General features: G+C 41.5%; 1 protein-coding gene across 10 annotated transcripts in view; it reads left to right on the forward strand.

The window, feature by feature from the left end:
• LDB2 (LIM domain binding 2) overlaps positions 1-16,992 on the forward strand; it is a 351,072-nt gene that overhangs the window by 250,325 nt on the left and 83,755 nt on the right. The window contains exon 1 of one of the 10 annotated variants that reach the window (XM_005878128.2): positions 12,707-12,774. The exons of the other annotated variants lie outside the window; for them this stretch is intronic. Coding sequence (XP_005878190.1) covers positions 12,732-12,774 — 43 coding nt within the window. The 5' untranslated portion in view covers positions 12,707-12,731. Of the gene's footprint in view, positions 1-12,706; positions 12,775-16,992 lie in introns of those variants that run through there. 10 annotated transcript variants of the gene reach the window in all.

Genomic DNA, 16,992 nt, shown 5'->3' on the forward strand with positions numbered 1-16,992 from the left:
ACTAGGGGCCTGGTGCACAAAAATTTGTGCACTGGGGAGGGGGTTCCCTCAGCCCAGCTTGCCCCCTATCACATACTGGGAGCCCTAGGGGATGTCCTACTACCTGCTCCCTGCTCCCCTTGGGGAGTGGGCCTAAGCCACAGTCTGGCCTCCCTTTGTGGGAGTCGACCGGGCTGATCAGGGGAAGGCACCAGCCCCATCACTGCACTGTTGCAGCCACTGCCAGTCACCGCAGCCACCAAGGTGTTTTCATCAACACGGACTCCAGTCCCTTTACCATGAAAAAATGACAACTTTCTTTAGGCATTTTCAAGATGTGTCTTTCATATAATAATAATTTCTTTATTATTTTTTTATCCTCACCTGAGGATATGTTTCCATTGATTTTTAGAGAATGTGGAAGAGAAAGGGAAAGACAGAGAGAAACATCACAGTGAGAGGAACACTTTGATTGGTTGCCTCCTGCATGAGCCCTGACCTGGGCCGGAGCCAGGGAGGAACCTGCAACCTAGGTACATGCCCTTGGTCAGAATTGAACCCAGAATCTGCGTTGGGCAGGCCGAGGCATTATCCACTGAGCCAAACTGGCTAGGACAGGATATGACATTTCTTAACCCTCCAGCAGCAGACCTTCATTTTTTTCTCCAGGAGTGTGGTAAAAAAAACCCTAGATCACTTTTTGGACTCTTATTACCCAAGTTACTAAGAATATTACCAGTGGCATACAGGGAGCTCAGCCAATGAGCGGTCAGAAAAGGTGTTTCCTCTGTAGTTCACACTGATCCCCATTCGGCTCCTGCCCAGGCCTAAAGCCTTGGGGCCTGGGCAGGGGACTCCCAGCTCCCTCTGATCACCAGCTCCGCCCCTGCCCAGCTCCCTCCTCTGGCCGAGGCGTTATGCCTGGGCAGGGGACCCCTTGGCTCTGATCGCAGGCTCAGGCCCTGCCCAGGAGCCCCCCGGCTCAGGCCCTTCCTAGGTTGCTCAGGGCCCACATGGGCCTACCTCGGAGTGACCTGTGTGCCCAATGATGTTCCCGGGACCTAGGCCATCAGGTGCCTATGTATGCAAATTAACCACCATCTTTGTTGGGTTAATTTGCATACACTCCTGATTGGCTGGTGGGCATAGCGGAGGGATGATCAATTTACATGTTTGTCTATTATTAGGTAAGATAGTAATCCATTGTGTAGATGTACCACAATTTTTTTTTAATTTTTTTATTGCCTAAAGTATTACAAAGGGTATTACATATGTGTCCTTTTTTTCCCCACCCTTGACAATCCCCTGGCCTCCCCTACCCCCCAGTGTCTTATGTCCATTGGTTATGCTTATATGCATGCATACAAATCCTTCGGTTGATCTCTTACCCCCCTCCCTCCTGCCCCCCAAACCTCCCCGGCCTTCCCGCTGCAGTTTGACAATCTGTTTGAGGCAGTTCTGCCTCTGTATATATTATTGTTCAAAAGTTTATAATGGTCTCTATTATCCATGAATGTGTGAGATCATGTGGCATTTTTCCTTCATTGACTGGCTTATTTCACTTAGCATAATGCTCTCCAGTTCCATCCATGCTGTTGCAAATGGTAAGAGTTCCTTCTTTTTTACAGCAGCATAGTATTCCATCGTGTAGATGTACCACAGTTTTCTAATCCATTCATCTACTGATGGGCACTTAGGCTGTTTCCAAATCTTAGCTATGGTGAATTGTGCTGCTATGAACATAGGGGTGCATAGATCCTTTCGGACAGGGACATGAGCAACCACATTTAAGATAGGTTTTCTCTGATGGGGGATTTGATATAAAACAATTTGACTTATTGAAGGATGAGTAGGATTTTTGTCCAGCAAAAAAGTTGAGAACAACCTTCCCCAAAGTTATTTTTCTTATCCTAAAATCATCAGGATGATGGAGTGTGGCAAACTGATCTGAGGCAGACTCACTGGCTATCGATTAGAGGTAGAATCAATTACTTCTGGCCAGGGCTTCCAAAGGAGCCAATGGTAGAGTGAGCCATCCCTGGCGAGGTTCCAAGTCAAATGCCACCCTCCCATGTTGTAGGGATCCTACTTGGAGCTTTGTGGGCATGAGATGAAGGAATGCCATTTTCAAGGGTTCCCTGGAATCCACATAATTCTTACAAAACAATATCGTGTCGAATTAAGTCAGAGGAATGCACCCCGTATGTTTCTGATTCACTTAGAATTTATGAGGGTTTAGGAGTTAGTTGAAGAGGTGCTAGGCAAGATGTATCGTCCAATTTCACTAAACCCAAAACATGTGAAACAGAGCCTACTTTTCCTTTCCTTGTGTTTAACTCAAAGCTCAGGGACTTTCTGGCCCATTCATGAACCTTTCTAATCTTCTCTGGGTTTTTATTACCCACACAGGGATCAACTTGTGTTTCTCTCCTGGTGTGTATACACAGTGGGAAGGGGCAGAATCCAACTCGTAAATTGCTGGTACATGTTTATTGCACTTCAGCTGCTTGACCTTCCATGTCTGCAGTGGGTGGGTATTCAGGCCAGTCCTCAGAAGTCAGTTTCTCCCACCCCTCAGTGGAATGTGTAGTAATTTACTAACAGGGTCAGAGAGCTTCATGCATCTTTGTAGAGCCACATCCCAGGGGCAAAACATTCTGTCTTCCTATGGGGTTGCTTTGCCTCTCACATTTATGTATTCATTTCAAAGATATTTTGACCCCCTTCACTGTACATTTGAGAATCAGAAGTGTATAGCACTCTTAGTTCATAGAGAAAAAAGATATAGATAGAGATAATTATAATACAGTGTGATGCATGTTATGTGAGAGGAAATACTTTGTGTTGTGGGAGGACCCTACTGGCTCCTCTGACCCAGCCTGAGAGACTAGGGTGCAGGTAGGTCACCAGATGAAGACTTCTTAAAGGAAATGGTTTGTTAACTGGGTCTTGAAGTATGTATAAGAGTTCATCAGAAAGATAGTAATTGTGGGAAGAAACAGGGGAGATGGAAAAAGAGCAGTCCTGGTAGGAGGTACAGTATAGGTAATGCCCTGAGGCCTAAGGAAACATGGGATACTTGGTAATATTTCTGGGCCAGATTATGCAGTGCCTCCCATGTGCCACTCAGAGGCACCAAAATGGAGTTCTGAGTAGCTGGTGGGGCCCATTATGTGAAGGTAGCTCAGAGGCTCAGAGCTGAAGTGGGACTTGGATGTGGTTCCAGGGATTAGGGTGAGGACCCAGATGCTGGTTATTCATGACCAATTTCATACTTTAGGCTTTATGATGGCATGTCTTCCAGGGCAGTATGTTCAGAGTACAGTGACATCTGACATTTGGCATTGTGTGACTGCAGAACAGTGAGAGAGAAAATGAGGTGCTGGCAAATGAAAACCCAGGAGCTCCCATTGGTAACAAAGGGTGCATCTTACCTTCTCTAGGTAGTCCAGTAACTAATGTGAATTCTAATTGCAATGTGGTGGTTCAGAGTAGTGGATGAGATAGATCACAGATGTTCTAGCCAGTGTGTCACTTTGGACAAGCTACTATCATCACTATTAAGCCTCACCTTCCTCATTGGTACAAATGGGTTAATAGCAGTTCCTACCTCATAAGTGAACACTGTGAATAAATTAAGATAATGCACAAAACCTTGGTTCAAATACATGGTGTGCTGCCTGCTACCCAGTGGACTTTCAAGACTTCAGTCCCCTGTCCTATATCAACCTGTGTCAGAATGAGAGTGTTGGACAAGATGGTCTTCACAGACCCTATGAACCCACTGCCATTCCAGCACAGAGCAGAAGGGAATGAGGGTTCTCTAGATGCTGTGGGGCCTGGAAGTGACTTGCCTCCCTGGGACGTTTTGAGACATTATTTACCACGAAGGATGCTATGGCAGGAGCAACAGCATGCCCACATCAAGAAGCACTTCCCATTGTTAATAGGGAGCTAGCAGGCTTCAGGGCTCTGGTTTAGCCTCTGTGGGTTTCCAGGGCAGCTTAGACCACTTTCCATGTGAAAACCATGGCCAGTATTCAGAAGACTGTACTGCAGGCAGACTTGACTACTTTTGTGGTTTTCGTGGTTGATAAGCTGATATATTCATGGAAGAGAACTCAGTGGGGGCATCAAAATTCTTGTTTCTGAGTCTTACTCATTTATTCACCAAATATGTATCCAGCCTACTCTGTCCCTGGTACCCCAGGGACACAGCGAGGAAATAGACCTGGTAGCCACTACCTTCAGAGAGCTAGTGATCTCAGAGGGAGCCACGCATACTGTCAGTCCAGGGTGAGATGTGCTGTGTTACAAAGAGCAGGAAGAATGGCAGAAGCACTGCTAGGGGACACTGTCTCCAAATGTCCTGGAGGTGGTTTTTAAAGTACAAATTAACCAGAGGGAGGTAATGACATTCCAAGCAGATGGAACCTAATGAGCTAAAGTGCGGAAGCGAAGGAGAGCTGTCAGGTTCACAGGAGCTGTAAGAAGTTCTATGCTGCTAGAGCCAAGAGCGTGTGCCTATCTGGGACATGGGGTAGGTGACAGGGACCCAGAGGGAGACAGAGGAGAATGAGGAGCAACAGAGAGGCAGAGCAATAAAATCAAAGAGATAAGCAGGGAACAGGCCATGGAAGATTCTCACAGGTCATATTATAGAGTCCGAACTTCATCTTGAAGGCAAGGGGGTAGCCATTAAAAGATTTCAAAGACTATTGAACTTGGGCAGATACTTTTGGCACATGGTTAGTCTGGGTGATCTTCAAGGTCCCTGTATATCGAAACTTTCCTAAACAGATACTATATATTCTCTTTGAAGTACTAGCCACAAAAATCAATTCTTTAGTATTTTTTAAAAATAACCAGTTGTACATTTATAGCCTTTTTTTCACACAATGACGTCAACCTAGCAGAACTTTGCGCATCTCTTACATGGATGACACCATGCTGGGTTGTGCATGAAGGTAAATAAAACTGCAGGGGACACATAACTGTCCTAACAATAAAAGAGACTGCAGAAGACATACTACGGACTGATTGAGTTTGGAGTCTGATGATCTAGATGTGTGACCTTTCTCTGTCTCAGCCTCGGTCCCTTTCTCTGTAAAATTGGGATGTTAGTAGTATTTATGGTGTAAAGATGTTGAGAGTATTGGAGGAGATAACACAGGTTAAAAAATAAACAACTTAATCCAATGATAAGAACTTAAATTTAGTTAGCTAGTCACCTCATTCTTAGTAGTAGCTGTAGCAGTTATTGGCAGACAGGTTTTGGATAATGGCAATGAGAGCTGTTACTACTATGACATTATCAGTTGTTAGAAACTTTTTTTTATATTTGGATATCTCAAATTCAAAATCATGGTAATTTGAATTGGTATGAAATTCTTTCTCAATGGAACCAAAAACAATTTGCTTCACAAATGAATAATGGCAAGTCCAGTGATGGTAGGAAATATGGGAGTATTAAACTTTTATATATATGTATATATATATACTTGAAATTATATATATATATGTATATATATATATATACACACACACACACACACACACACACACACACACATACACACATATGTGTATATATATACATTTCAAGTATATGAAGCTGCTTTCTGGGAATGTATTCCATAAGATAATTATAAAGGTGGCTGTATTGATTTATTCAAGTATCTCCAAGTATCACTTAAATTGTTAGCACTTGATAGTCATAGATTTTAAAGAGCATCTTTAAAAGCAATAAAATGGCATTTCTTTGCAGAACATTTTGTCCTTTTTTATTTATTTTGCATGTCCTTTTCCTGCCTCTCATTTCTCTCCAGTTACTCACAACGAGTGTTATTTTGCCAAATTCATACCAGTCGTTATTTATTTATTTATTCATCCACCAAATATTTATTGAGTGCCTGCTCTGTGCCAGGAAATCAGCTAGATGCTGGAGACACAGGACTGAACAAAAAGACAAGAGCCCTCCCTCTTGGAACTTACATCCTAGCCATAGGTTCGGCTTTGGAATGGAACAGTGACACTCTTTGAGAGTTGGTTGAAAGTGTCTAGAGGTAGGTATAGAAAAATAATCATGGTAAAATCGGACATTGATAGAACTAAAAGTTAATCAGAATGTAGACCATCATACAGGGTCATAGACCTTAGGACAACAGCTTTTGTATGAGAATGCTTTTGTAGAGGTTTCGGTTGAGGCTCTAAAATTGATATGAATAACTCTTTTTTGCCAATACTAGAGATTTAAAGTAGGTTTTCTCCTTTAACACATGCATTCACCCCATACCAGATCCATAAAATTCATTTATAGTTTCTCAACAATTTGACATAAATATTAACAGAGAAAACTAGCACTACTGATTGTTATCCATATTTTTTTTAATTTAAGTTAAGAAATACTGAAATCCAGACCCGCTCCTGCCTTGCTCAAACCCTTTAATAACTTGTGTGCTGAGTAAAAGCCGAGTTCTAAAGCTTTTCTTTCAAAACTGCCACATGAAGTTAGTCAATAGCTGTTGTTCTTGATATCTTTTCTTTAATCCCCACTGCTTCCTGGAAACTCAAGGGATTTGGGGTGTGGGGGGGAATTATACAAAAGCTATTGCCTGTAACTTGAGCCACTGCCTCATGTCAGTGATTTTTGACTTGTACCCATCTGGCTTTCTTTTTTTAAACATGTGTCTGGTTCATTTATGTCATTCAACCATTAGTTATTGAATGCCTCCTATGGACCAGGCATTCATAGTTTCTGCTTTTCACTTTATTTGCTCCCCTCCAAATGTATAATCTAGTCTGTGGTTTCTTTGAGTCTAAGTAAGCATTCACTGTTGTTTCTACAACTGATACCTGGCCCACTCAGCTAGAAAATCAAAGTAGCCTTCCTATCAGAAAGCAAGTTCCACCGTTTATTTCTTGGCTGCATGAGAAGAAGAAAAAACTCAGGAAGGAAGAGACAGAAGCCTCCTTGTATAGATTCATTAGCCACCTGCCCAGCAGCCATTATCTATCTTTATTTCAAAGCTCCTTCACTTGAACTGTTGAAAGATGGACCTTAATCTAGGGAAAATTCCCACTATGGTATTTCAAAACATCTTTCTAAATTTACACAATTTATTTAGGAGCTTACAGAATTTATCCAGGAGAGCTCAGACCCTCTCTAACTTGTCACTCTGATCAGTTGAGGTGGAAGTGATTTTTGTCTTCTTAATGTACATCTGATATCCAGCAAGACTCACCCATCAATCCAGCCAGCCAGCCAGCCAGCCTTCCCATTATGATGCTCTATGCTAAGCCTTTTTCTAGACCCAGGAACTAAGACAAAGACTAAGGCAGAGTTTTTGTCTTTAAGGAACTCCTATTACCAGATGCATTTGGAGCTGCAGAAAGTCCCAGGTTGCTTAAAGTGTGGATACCTTTTGTTAGTAAATCAGTTGTTATGACATCAAAGTCATGTTCCTCTATCTCAAGTATGGAATGTCACATAGATAGTATCCTGGCCTGATATCTTGTCTTGGTTGCTGCTGTAATCACTCTAGCATGCAACATTGGTGCTGAACACATACTAGGTATGTGAAAAGCATTTGTGAAATTGAATTAGATTTAAATTTGTTTCTACCTGCCAACTATTTGTCGGAGAATTGAGATTCCAATAAGTGACACATTTTTTAAACCTAAGTTCTGAACCAATTGAGAAATAAGACAAAGAAGATGGCAGATATAAAAGACACCATTTCTAATTCTGGTACAAACAGTTATTGGAGAATATGGCTTATATCTATATGCAAAGGCTTTCCTAACATCAAATATAAGAGCAAGTAGACTTACTCCCCAGTCACCAGTGTTCATTGCTTTCCCTCTAGGACAGGGCTCAGCCCTGGAGATGCTAGCAACACATGCATTCTCAGTAGAGCTTGTATCCAAGAAAAGGATTCTCCTTCTAAACTTTCAACTCTCTGATAAGACTTCATCACTCTTCTCACCTCCTCTCCTTCCCAGTTGAAGTGAAGAAAGAAGCAGAGAGAAGTGAGAAGTATCACATCAGTGGGGTTTCTGCCACAAGGAAGAACCCTCAAGAGTTTGGAAAAACCTTCCCTGGCAACACCAGTTCTCTGTTGATTTGGAACACACTCTTTTCTCATTTCCTGCCTGTGGTCTTCATCACATTTGTCTCAGCCTGACATTGGTGTCCTCTTCCAGTTTGCCTTAGTCTTTTCATTGTAACCACTCAGAGCTTCCTTCTTGCCTGATTTCTCTTGCCTACACCTTCCACACAGGCTCATCCGTTTCCCTGGATCCTATCAGCCTGGCTTGGCTCCTAACCCCAGTCAACCTGATCGCATCTGACTTCCAGCTGTTAGAGACCCTACATGATAAACAAACACAGTAATTATTTGGCAACTGTGCCAGGCACTGTTTTGAACGTTCATGATATAGTGGTGACAGAGATAGATATTATCCCTTCCCCTACAGGGCTTTTGGACAACCAGGGGCTAGAGAGATGTCACAGACCATTCCATCCTGAGCCCGATAACTCTTTAGGCAGAGAAAGCAGAGACTCTGAAATTTGCAAGATCCTCCCTGTGTTGGCTACAGACATTTAACACGTGCATCTTGATCTTTTCAGTGGTTTTAAAGCGCTGATGAAATGGTTATTTATAATGTTTTTATCTGCTATCTTGATTTTTTTCTTGTTAAATTTTCTGTACCATTTACTTCTCTGATAAACAAAAAGGGGAAAAAGAATAAAACCTTCCCAAAGTTCTATGCAGCCAAAAAGAAAAAAAAATTCGAAGATATCCACCAGCAGCTTGTAAAAACAAAAGGGAGTTGTGGGGATTATAAAACATATGCCTGACAACTGGTATTATCCACCAGCGAGATATTGTTCATATCTCCACAGCCTGATACTGTACGAATGAGCGCCCCGGTTATCAAGTCATATATACAATGTCCCGGTGGCTCCGGGAATTACCTTCTTGGATTGCTGCAAATCCCTCGTCTGCACCAAATTCATCATGCAAAGGCCCTACTATAATGAACCTTGGGTAAAGCTCAGCACTCAATTGTATTTTAACGTGTTAAGTGGAGTGCTGGTAGTCTAGAAATATAGCTGTTAGGGAATGTCAGAAAAGAGACTTCACCTTTCGCCTTTCAAATCTGTTTCCCACAATTATCTCATCATGTGGCCCCACCACAGTCTGGGTTGTTTGAAATTGCCTCCCAGCAGAGTGCCACCAGGGAGGTTCCTGCTTGGTGGCATGGAGTTCCCTTCGTGGGAGTCTGAGCCCTGGAGCAATCAGCAGGGAAACCTGGCGGCCAGCACGTTACCTAGTTGTTGGTAACAGTTAACACAAGTGTTTGCTTTTTGTGTTCTGAGAATCCCATCCATTCCCTTGGCAGCTCCTCGTGGAAGAATTCTGGGATATCTGGAGACTATGAGATGCCCCAGCATGCCATGCCTTGATCATTAGCGTCTCTGTTGAACAAAGCCAACCACAATATACCAAACACACTCCACGTCACATTCAGTCAGTAACACACAGGCACATATACATGTACACACACAAATATATGCACCAAAGACACATACATACAAATATACATATACATATACATACACATACAAACATGTACACATTCATACACATACGTTTTTACAATGACTTGATGGGGGATGACTGTGATTGGGTGCTGGGTGCCCTGAAACGAGGCAGATGGTGACTCTTCTCCTGGAAGCTGTGTACTCAGAAGACACACAGGCAGCTGAAACAGAGCCATGTCTCTGAATAGGGCCTAGGGAACGCCTGCCTCCCAAGTACCCGGGATATTGTTAAAAATGCCAGACCCTGGCCCCATCCCAGTCCCACTGAAACAGATGCTTTTGGGGCTGAGGTCTGGGAATCTTGATCTTAACATGCTCCCCTGCTGTCTTCTGTCTGAAAACCACTGTAATACGATAAATACTGTAACAGAGACGTGTAGGTTGTCAATGGAACTTACACGAGATACACCCAACCAGCTCGCCCTGTGGGAATCAGAGAAGGCACCCTGGAAGAAGTAGTTCCCACGTTGGGAGCAGAAGAAGAGAAGGAGGTATTCAGAAAAAAATAAAGAAAGGAGAAAAGGTCAGAAGGAATGTCCAGAAGAGGAAGGCTAGAGACTAAGGGGAAGTTTTGCAAAACATACCACCCTTAGTAAGTAAGGGACTTCGGCAAATAGAGGCCAGTGGGGCGCTTCTTGCATTTGTAATGCTTCCAGTTTAACACAAGACAGGTTTCTGGGCTTCCTGATAAGCTGCCTACATTCATTTTACTTCCTCTTCCTGAGCTTCTTTCCAATAATGACACTACCATAGAAACCTGAATTGCTGTCTGGACATATTGCAGGATCCCGACTCAGATCTGGAACCTTCCACATGGTAACATAGGGACAATGCCTCCCTGACCTCATGCCAGGTGCCGTGGCTGCTACCGCGCAATGGATGATTCCATGTTTCCTATACAGAACCAACAATGTGCAGAGAGAGGAAAACTTAAAACAGCTCCATGCCAACGCTCCATTTCTGCGCCGGATGTTCCCCCTTCTTAATTTTATGTTTGCTCAGGATCCAGCTTTCTGAGGTCAATTAAAGTCAGGAGGAGGTGTCAGCTTGATTTAGTAAAATTGGATTCTTTGTCTGCCTTGGGTTATCTCCTTGGGCCGGGTTGTCATTTGAATTTTATGTTTTTGTCCTTATTTTTCCGACCATGGCTTTTTTTTTTCTCCCCAGGAAGGGTTTTTCAGTGTTGCTCTTGCTCTGTCTGTTGCAAGGAAGGTGTTTGTTTCTGTAAAGTGCCTGTCCCGGCTGATCTCCATCATCTTTATGGTCTAGCATTCTGTCACCGTGGCTCATGTCTGGCTGTGGTTTGTTATGTTTTGACAGGAGTTGGTTATAAAGCCGGGGATCACGTCTCTGGTTTTGCCTTTCAAACTTTCTTCTTTACGGTAGCCATAAACCCACACTGCTTTATGTTCCCGCTGAGAAGGAGCTGAGATTCTGGTAACAAAAGCCTTGGAAGAAAGGAAGAAAAGAGAAAGAGAGAGCGGGAGAGAGAGAGAGAGAGAGAGAGAGAGAGAGAGAGAGAGAGAGACAGAAGAAAGGGAGGGAGAAGAAAAAATGTTGAAGAGATGTTATTAAAGTAACAAGTTACATAGCAGCAGTCATTAAAATGCAATATGAAAAGAATATATAGCATTTTCAAAGATTTGAGAAAATAATAACAGACTAGCAGGAGAAATGTCCCTAGATTACCCTGCCCTGCTGTGTTTAATTCTTGGATGCTTGGACAAGTTGGGAGTTGAAGAGGTCACCCTGGGTTTGCTAGGAAGGGAGAGAGCATGGTGTGGGGACAGGCACTGCTTTCTCTGAACCCTTCAAGCAATGACCTTGTTTTCCCGTGTAGATGGTAGAATGTAGACTTGGATTGTATGATCCTGGACATGGTGTTCGTATTTCTACCTTCGTTCCTGCCTTCAGGAAGGAGCTTGGAGTACTTGCTGTGTGCAGGCCCAGCTCTGGGTCCCGGCCCATGGAGTGGATGGAGCTCTGTTGTGTCCTGAGAACTTGACTGGACACACAATGTGATTTTCGATTTCAGCCAATCCTCAAGGTCATCTGGAGAAAAAGTAATATTATTTCTGTGTAACTAGCATATGGCCAGCCACCTAGGAACACAAGAATGTGCATTGACATGGGGGGAGGTGCAGATAAAAGGAACAAGGGACCTGTTCCTGGTCACTGCGCTAAACTGTGGATTTGTGTGGTAGCAGTAGAGAGATTTGGTCCTGTCTGATTCCACAGCCTGTGTTTCGTACCCCAACCCAGGCTGGTTCTTCTCTAACCACCTAGCATAGTGACTTTTCAACCGGTGTGCCGCAAGAATGTTTAAGCCATGCAATGCCTATTTAGTCAGGGGCACCAATGGACCACTGCAGAATGGGCAGCTCACCCTCTTAGTACTTCTCACTTTCAAGGATTTTTACTTCCCTGTAAAATGCCCCTGGAATGCTGGCCTGGCCTGCAAATGGAGTCTTTCTCTCTTCCCCTCACTCTTCTTCTTTTTAAAGAAGTATACTCTTCTATATGGAGTTTGGATGTTTATGAAGTATACACACAGCTACTATAAGGGAGAAGCCCTTCAGACTAAGTAGTCTCAGGTAGGGTGCGTTTTGTTTAACTTGGAAAATTCAAAATTAACTTAAACCCCAAGATGAAACTTTCCAAATGATTAGACTCTAATTCTTAATGATCTGAAATAGAGCATTCAGCTGTGAAAATCCCAGATATGGGGCCCCTAGAACCTGTTCTTGGGGTTTTGGTTCCCCGGCCCTGAACTGTGAAAGTGGCTTTAGCTCTGCGTTGAAACCCGCCTGCGCGCATAACCAGTTGGAGGTTGGCAGGCCGTCTAAATAGACATGCCAAGTCCGCATGCATCCATTTGCCAAACATCTCTTAAGTAGCTATTTACATCACGGATGTGCTGTGATACTGAAATGATCGAGAAACGTTCTCTGCCTTCAGGGAATGACAGTCACTGAAGGAAAGACAATAAAATTGACGATTACAATACAGTGGGGTAAGGCACAGCCTGTGCAGTTAAGTGCTCAGCGGAGTCGGGCTCCGTGCAAGCGCTTTGCATGCATAATTTTATGAATACTGGTAACAACTGCCCGTTATTAGCGACGATTCCATGCCCGTTTGACAGATGAAGAAACTGGGCTTTAAAGAGCATAAATCCAGGTCACAAAGTAAGTAAATGGCACAGCCAGTCTATGCATCTGGGACTTTCACTGCAGCATCCAAGTCTATAACCACTTTGCATGCATAGAGGAAAGAAGTGGGGAACTTGAAGGAGACGCATGATGCTCAACCAGAGGGTGTGGTGCTGTAGCTAAGATCTAAGGATGCCTAAGACTTGGGATGAAGTGGAAGAGGAGGGAGTAGAACCCCCTAGACATAGGGCGCTGCGTGAGCAGAGAATTTGCGGAGTGCAGTGCATGCAAACATGGAGGAAGTGGGCGAGATCCAAATGGAGATGAGAGAAGGAGGTGGGGCACCCGGTTGATTATTTTAATTCTACAAACCTTTGACTTCAGAATCCACTGCAAAGGGTTATATTTTATTAGCTTCTGTTTTAAGAACCACTTAATACCCAGTCCTGCGGGAGGGCCCAGTCTGACCCAACTCTGCCTCTCTCTACAGAGAGGAAATCACCTCATTCACCACACTTGGCATGGCCAAAGGTGCCGAGTCCTGGTTTCCATTAAGTTTGAAGTCACAGGCATATTTCTGTTTCTCTGGAAACATTTCGCTAACCCAGTTGAGTTGTGCTCATATTAAAACACAAAATTGAATGACTCGTGGTGTTCCCCTGGAAGTTTGGGAAGCCCCAATAAATCATATTGAAATAATTTCGTAAGAGTTCTTGAAGTTTGGCACCTTTGAAATATCAAGGAATAGAATTTTCTCACTTCTCTAGTTTGAAGCACTTTTTCTTCCTTTGGGCAAATGAATGGGTTGGGGGTAGAGAGGGATCCAGAAAACTGCAAACCATCTGAAAACATCAACTGTGAATGATTGACTCGGAGGAATAACCACATGAGCAGGCTATCTGTGAATAATTACTTTTATTTATTTATTTTATTTTATTTTTTCCATCACCATTTATCCCCCCTAATTTCATACTGTAGATAAAGCTTTGAGTACTTGAGAACTGCCACTTGTGAGGGGCACATTGTGTGATCCAAATGGTAGAAAATGTAGACATTAATAATATTCAGTGCTGGTGCAAGTGTGGGTAATACGTGTACTATCAGGGCAATGAGGGAGTGAACTGGTCACAGCACTTTGAAGGGTGATTACTGACACGTTATTAAGTAAAATATATATATATTTTCTTTTTCAGTGTTTACCCTGTTGGGAAAAATTGAAAAACAATCTATATGTCCCTCAACATAAGAATGTCTAACTAATGTGTGAAACAGCCATATTCTGGAATATTGGGCAGTGATTAAAAGAAGTGGATTAGCCTTAGAGTTCAAAAATGTATTATTGAATGAAGAAAAGTTCCATATAGATACAGTTAGCATGATTATTTTAATGTAAAACAAGACAAAGGGCACTCCCACAAAATGATATGTCTTTCTATGGGTCATACATATGGAAATAGTTATATAATTTTAAAATGTCAAAGACTATATAACATACTTATAACAAAGGTGGCCTAGGGAGGGGTAAAGGCACTGCCATTGGTGGGTTCAGGGTGGTCAGGGGAACTTTAGGCTTATTGATCATTGTACAAGTTAGCCCTAGCTGCTTAAACAAATAAATCTCCATAGGTCAGTGGCTTAACATAACCGAAAAGTGTATTTGGCTCCAAAGTCCAAATGGGTTTTCCTGATATATGGCAGCTATCCTCCTGGTGGTAATTCAGAGATCAAGCTTCTCCCATCTCCTGGTCCTCCACCAATTGGGGGCGGGTGTGTATGGAATTTTTTGTATCTGGAAGAGAATGCCCATAGAAAGATTTGACTCATCATGTCTGAAAGCCACATTTTTCTTCTTGACGTCTACCTGATTGAAAAAATAAAAACAGTGGAAATGTCCATGGGGACATTGGTTACAACTCCATTCCATGGCAGCACCCAACCCAAAAGACAATTGAGGAAGTGAAGTCTATTCTAGAATAAGGAAGCAGATCTAGTGAAGAGGTAGTGAGTCTCTGTGATAGTAATGTATTCATTTCTTTGCACATGTTTTACTTACATAATTGAAAAATTAATAAAAATTAAATTTGGGCATGGAAATCAACCAATGATGGTTGATTAAAACAAGTATTCTGTATGATTCTGCCACGGCTCCATGCAGCTGGGCAGTTTTACTTCTCTGGCCACCAGATTCTTATCCTGTAAAATGAAGGTGTGGGATGTAATCATGGATAACCTAATTGTATTTATTAGATAATTGTTAGGATTTTGTACAATATTTTTCTGTACATATGTTAAGTGATATTCATATCCCTAATCAGAAGCTAGTCAGTATTACCATGAGTTGAGATCATTCCTATTTGAATTAGAGAATCATGCTAAACATGTTATTTTTTAATAATTAAAAATCTATAATAATAAAAGCATAATATGCTAATTAGACCATCATCCTTCCAGATGAAGCCAGCAGCCGGAGGGAAGCCTGGGTCCCAGGTGCCAGAGGGAAGCCGGTGCTGACAGCCGGGGGAAGGAAGGCCTACTCTTGCACGAATTTCATGCATTAGGCCTCTAGTGTATGTGTGTGTGTGTGTGTGCGTATGGCTAGGGGTCAAATACCATATGATTTTACTTATATGTGGAACCTAATGAACAAAATAAGCTAACAAATAAAATAGAAACAGACTCACAGATACAGGGAACAGAGTGAAAGCTGTTAAAGGGGAGGGTAGTTGGGGAGCTGGTTGAAAAAGGTGAGGGGATTAAGAAAAAAACTCAGACACAGAGAGCAGTATGGTGATGGAAAGGGGGTAGAGGGAGGTAAAAGAAGGTAAAGAGGGGATAAATGGTGATGGAAAGAGACTTAACTTGGAATGGTGAATACACAATGCAATATACAGATGATGTATTATAGAATTGTATACCTGAAACCTACATAATTTTATTAACCAATGTCACCCCCCAATAAATTCAATTAAAAATTAAATAAGAACTGGCTAGGGGTGTGTTGAGATATTCAGAAGTGCACTGGGATTACAAAATGCTTTGGGAACCACTGGACTAATTTAGTATCTAGGATAGTACCTCATATAGAACACTGCTTTCATGTTAAAGGAATGAATTCATAAATTGAATTTATGCAAAAATGTATACAAAAATGTGTGTATGTGTGTACAAGAAAGAATTAAGTTTATCTGGGCACAAAAATTGTTCAATAATTGAAAATAAGTTAATAGATAGCTTTCTAAAGAAAATTAGAACATCAGTAGTTACTAAAAAGGCATCAATCAAATTAAACATCCATTAGGATAAAAAATCATAAAAACAAAGATTAGAAAAACAATTTGCTTTTCTTTCCATGATAAATAATATACTGTCAAGTCAGCATATAGTATTTCCCTAATCTTTGAGGCATTTTCTTAAAAAATATCAGGGAAAGAAAAAGTTATGTAACTTTGCTTATTATTTAATCTTATTTCTCTGGAAGTTCTATTCTAACCATTGCAGTTGAGAAATCAATGATATAAATATATTGGAATGATAGAAAACTTTTTAGAAATTGTTAAAAAACTTAAAATTAATAAATGCATTAATTTCTAGCCTGGGTGGGTTCCAACTACAAATATAATTTTAAAATACATTAACCATTCAGCATAACTAGAGTATGCAAGAATTGTCTTAACCAGAAATGTTCAGTATCTACATATAAAAAATATATAGAATTTCTTTGATATAGAAATAAAGACAAACAAATAAACATTTCATGTTCTTGAATTGGAAGATTAAGCATCTTAAAGATGCCAACTCTTTTTTAATAAATTTAATTTAAATCAGCTTCCTCCAAATTTTTTTTGTGGGGGAATTTAAAAATATTATTTTAAAGTTTATCTTGAAGAATAAATACAGTATTTGAGAAAATGTTGAATAAAGATACAGAGGAAAGAAATCTACCAGATGTGAACTACATTATAAAACATTGAGATATATAACTGTCATAAAAAGAGAGTGAGAAGAACCAGGTGTTGAAGGGCAAAGGGGAAAAAGGAGGGGACATCTATAATACTCTCAGCAATAAAGATAAAAAATAAAAATAATATAAGTAAATAAATAAAAGTACAATGAAAAAGAGAGAGAGAGTGAGAAAGTTCTATGTAGCGGAGTAGTTAATCCAGACAAGTTCCTTTAAGGCATCCTATATAATAAAAGGCTAATATGCAAATTGACTGAAACAGCTGAATGACCTGTCTCTATGATGCACACTGA

Source organism: Myotis brandtii, unplaced genomic scaffold (assembly GCF_000412655.1).
Source record: "Myotis brandtii unplaced genomic scaffold, ASM41265v1 scaffold547, whole genome shotgun sequence".
Taxonomy (NCBI): Eukaryota; Metazoa; Chordata; class Mammalia; order Chiroptera; family Vespertilionidae; genus Myotis; species Myotis brandtii.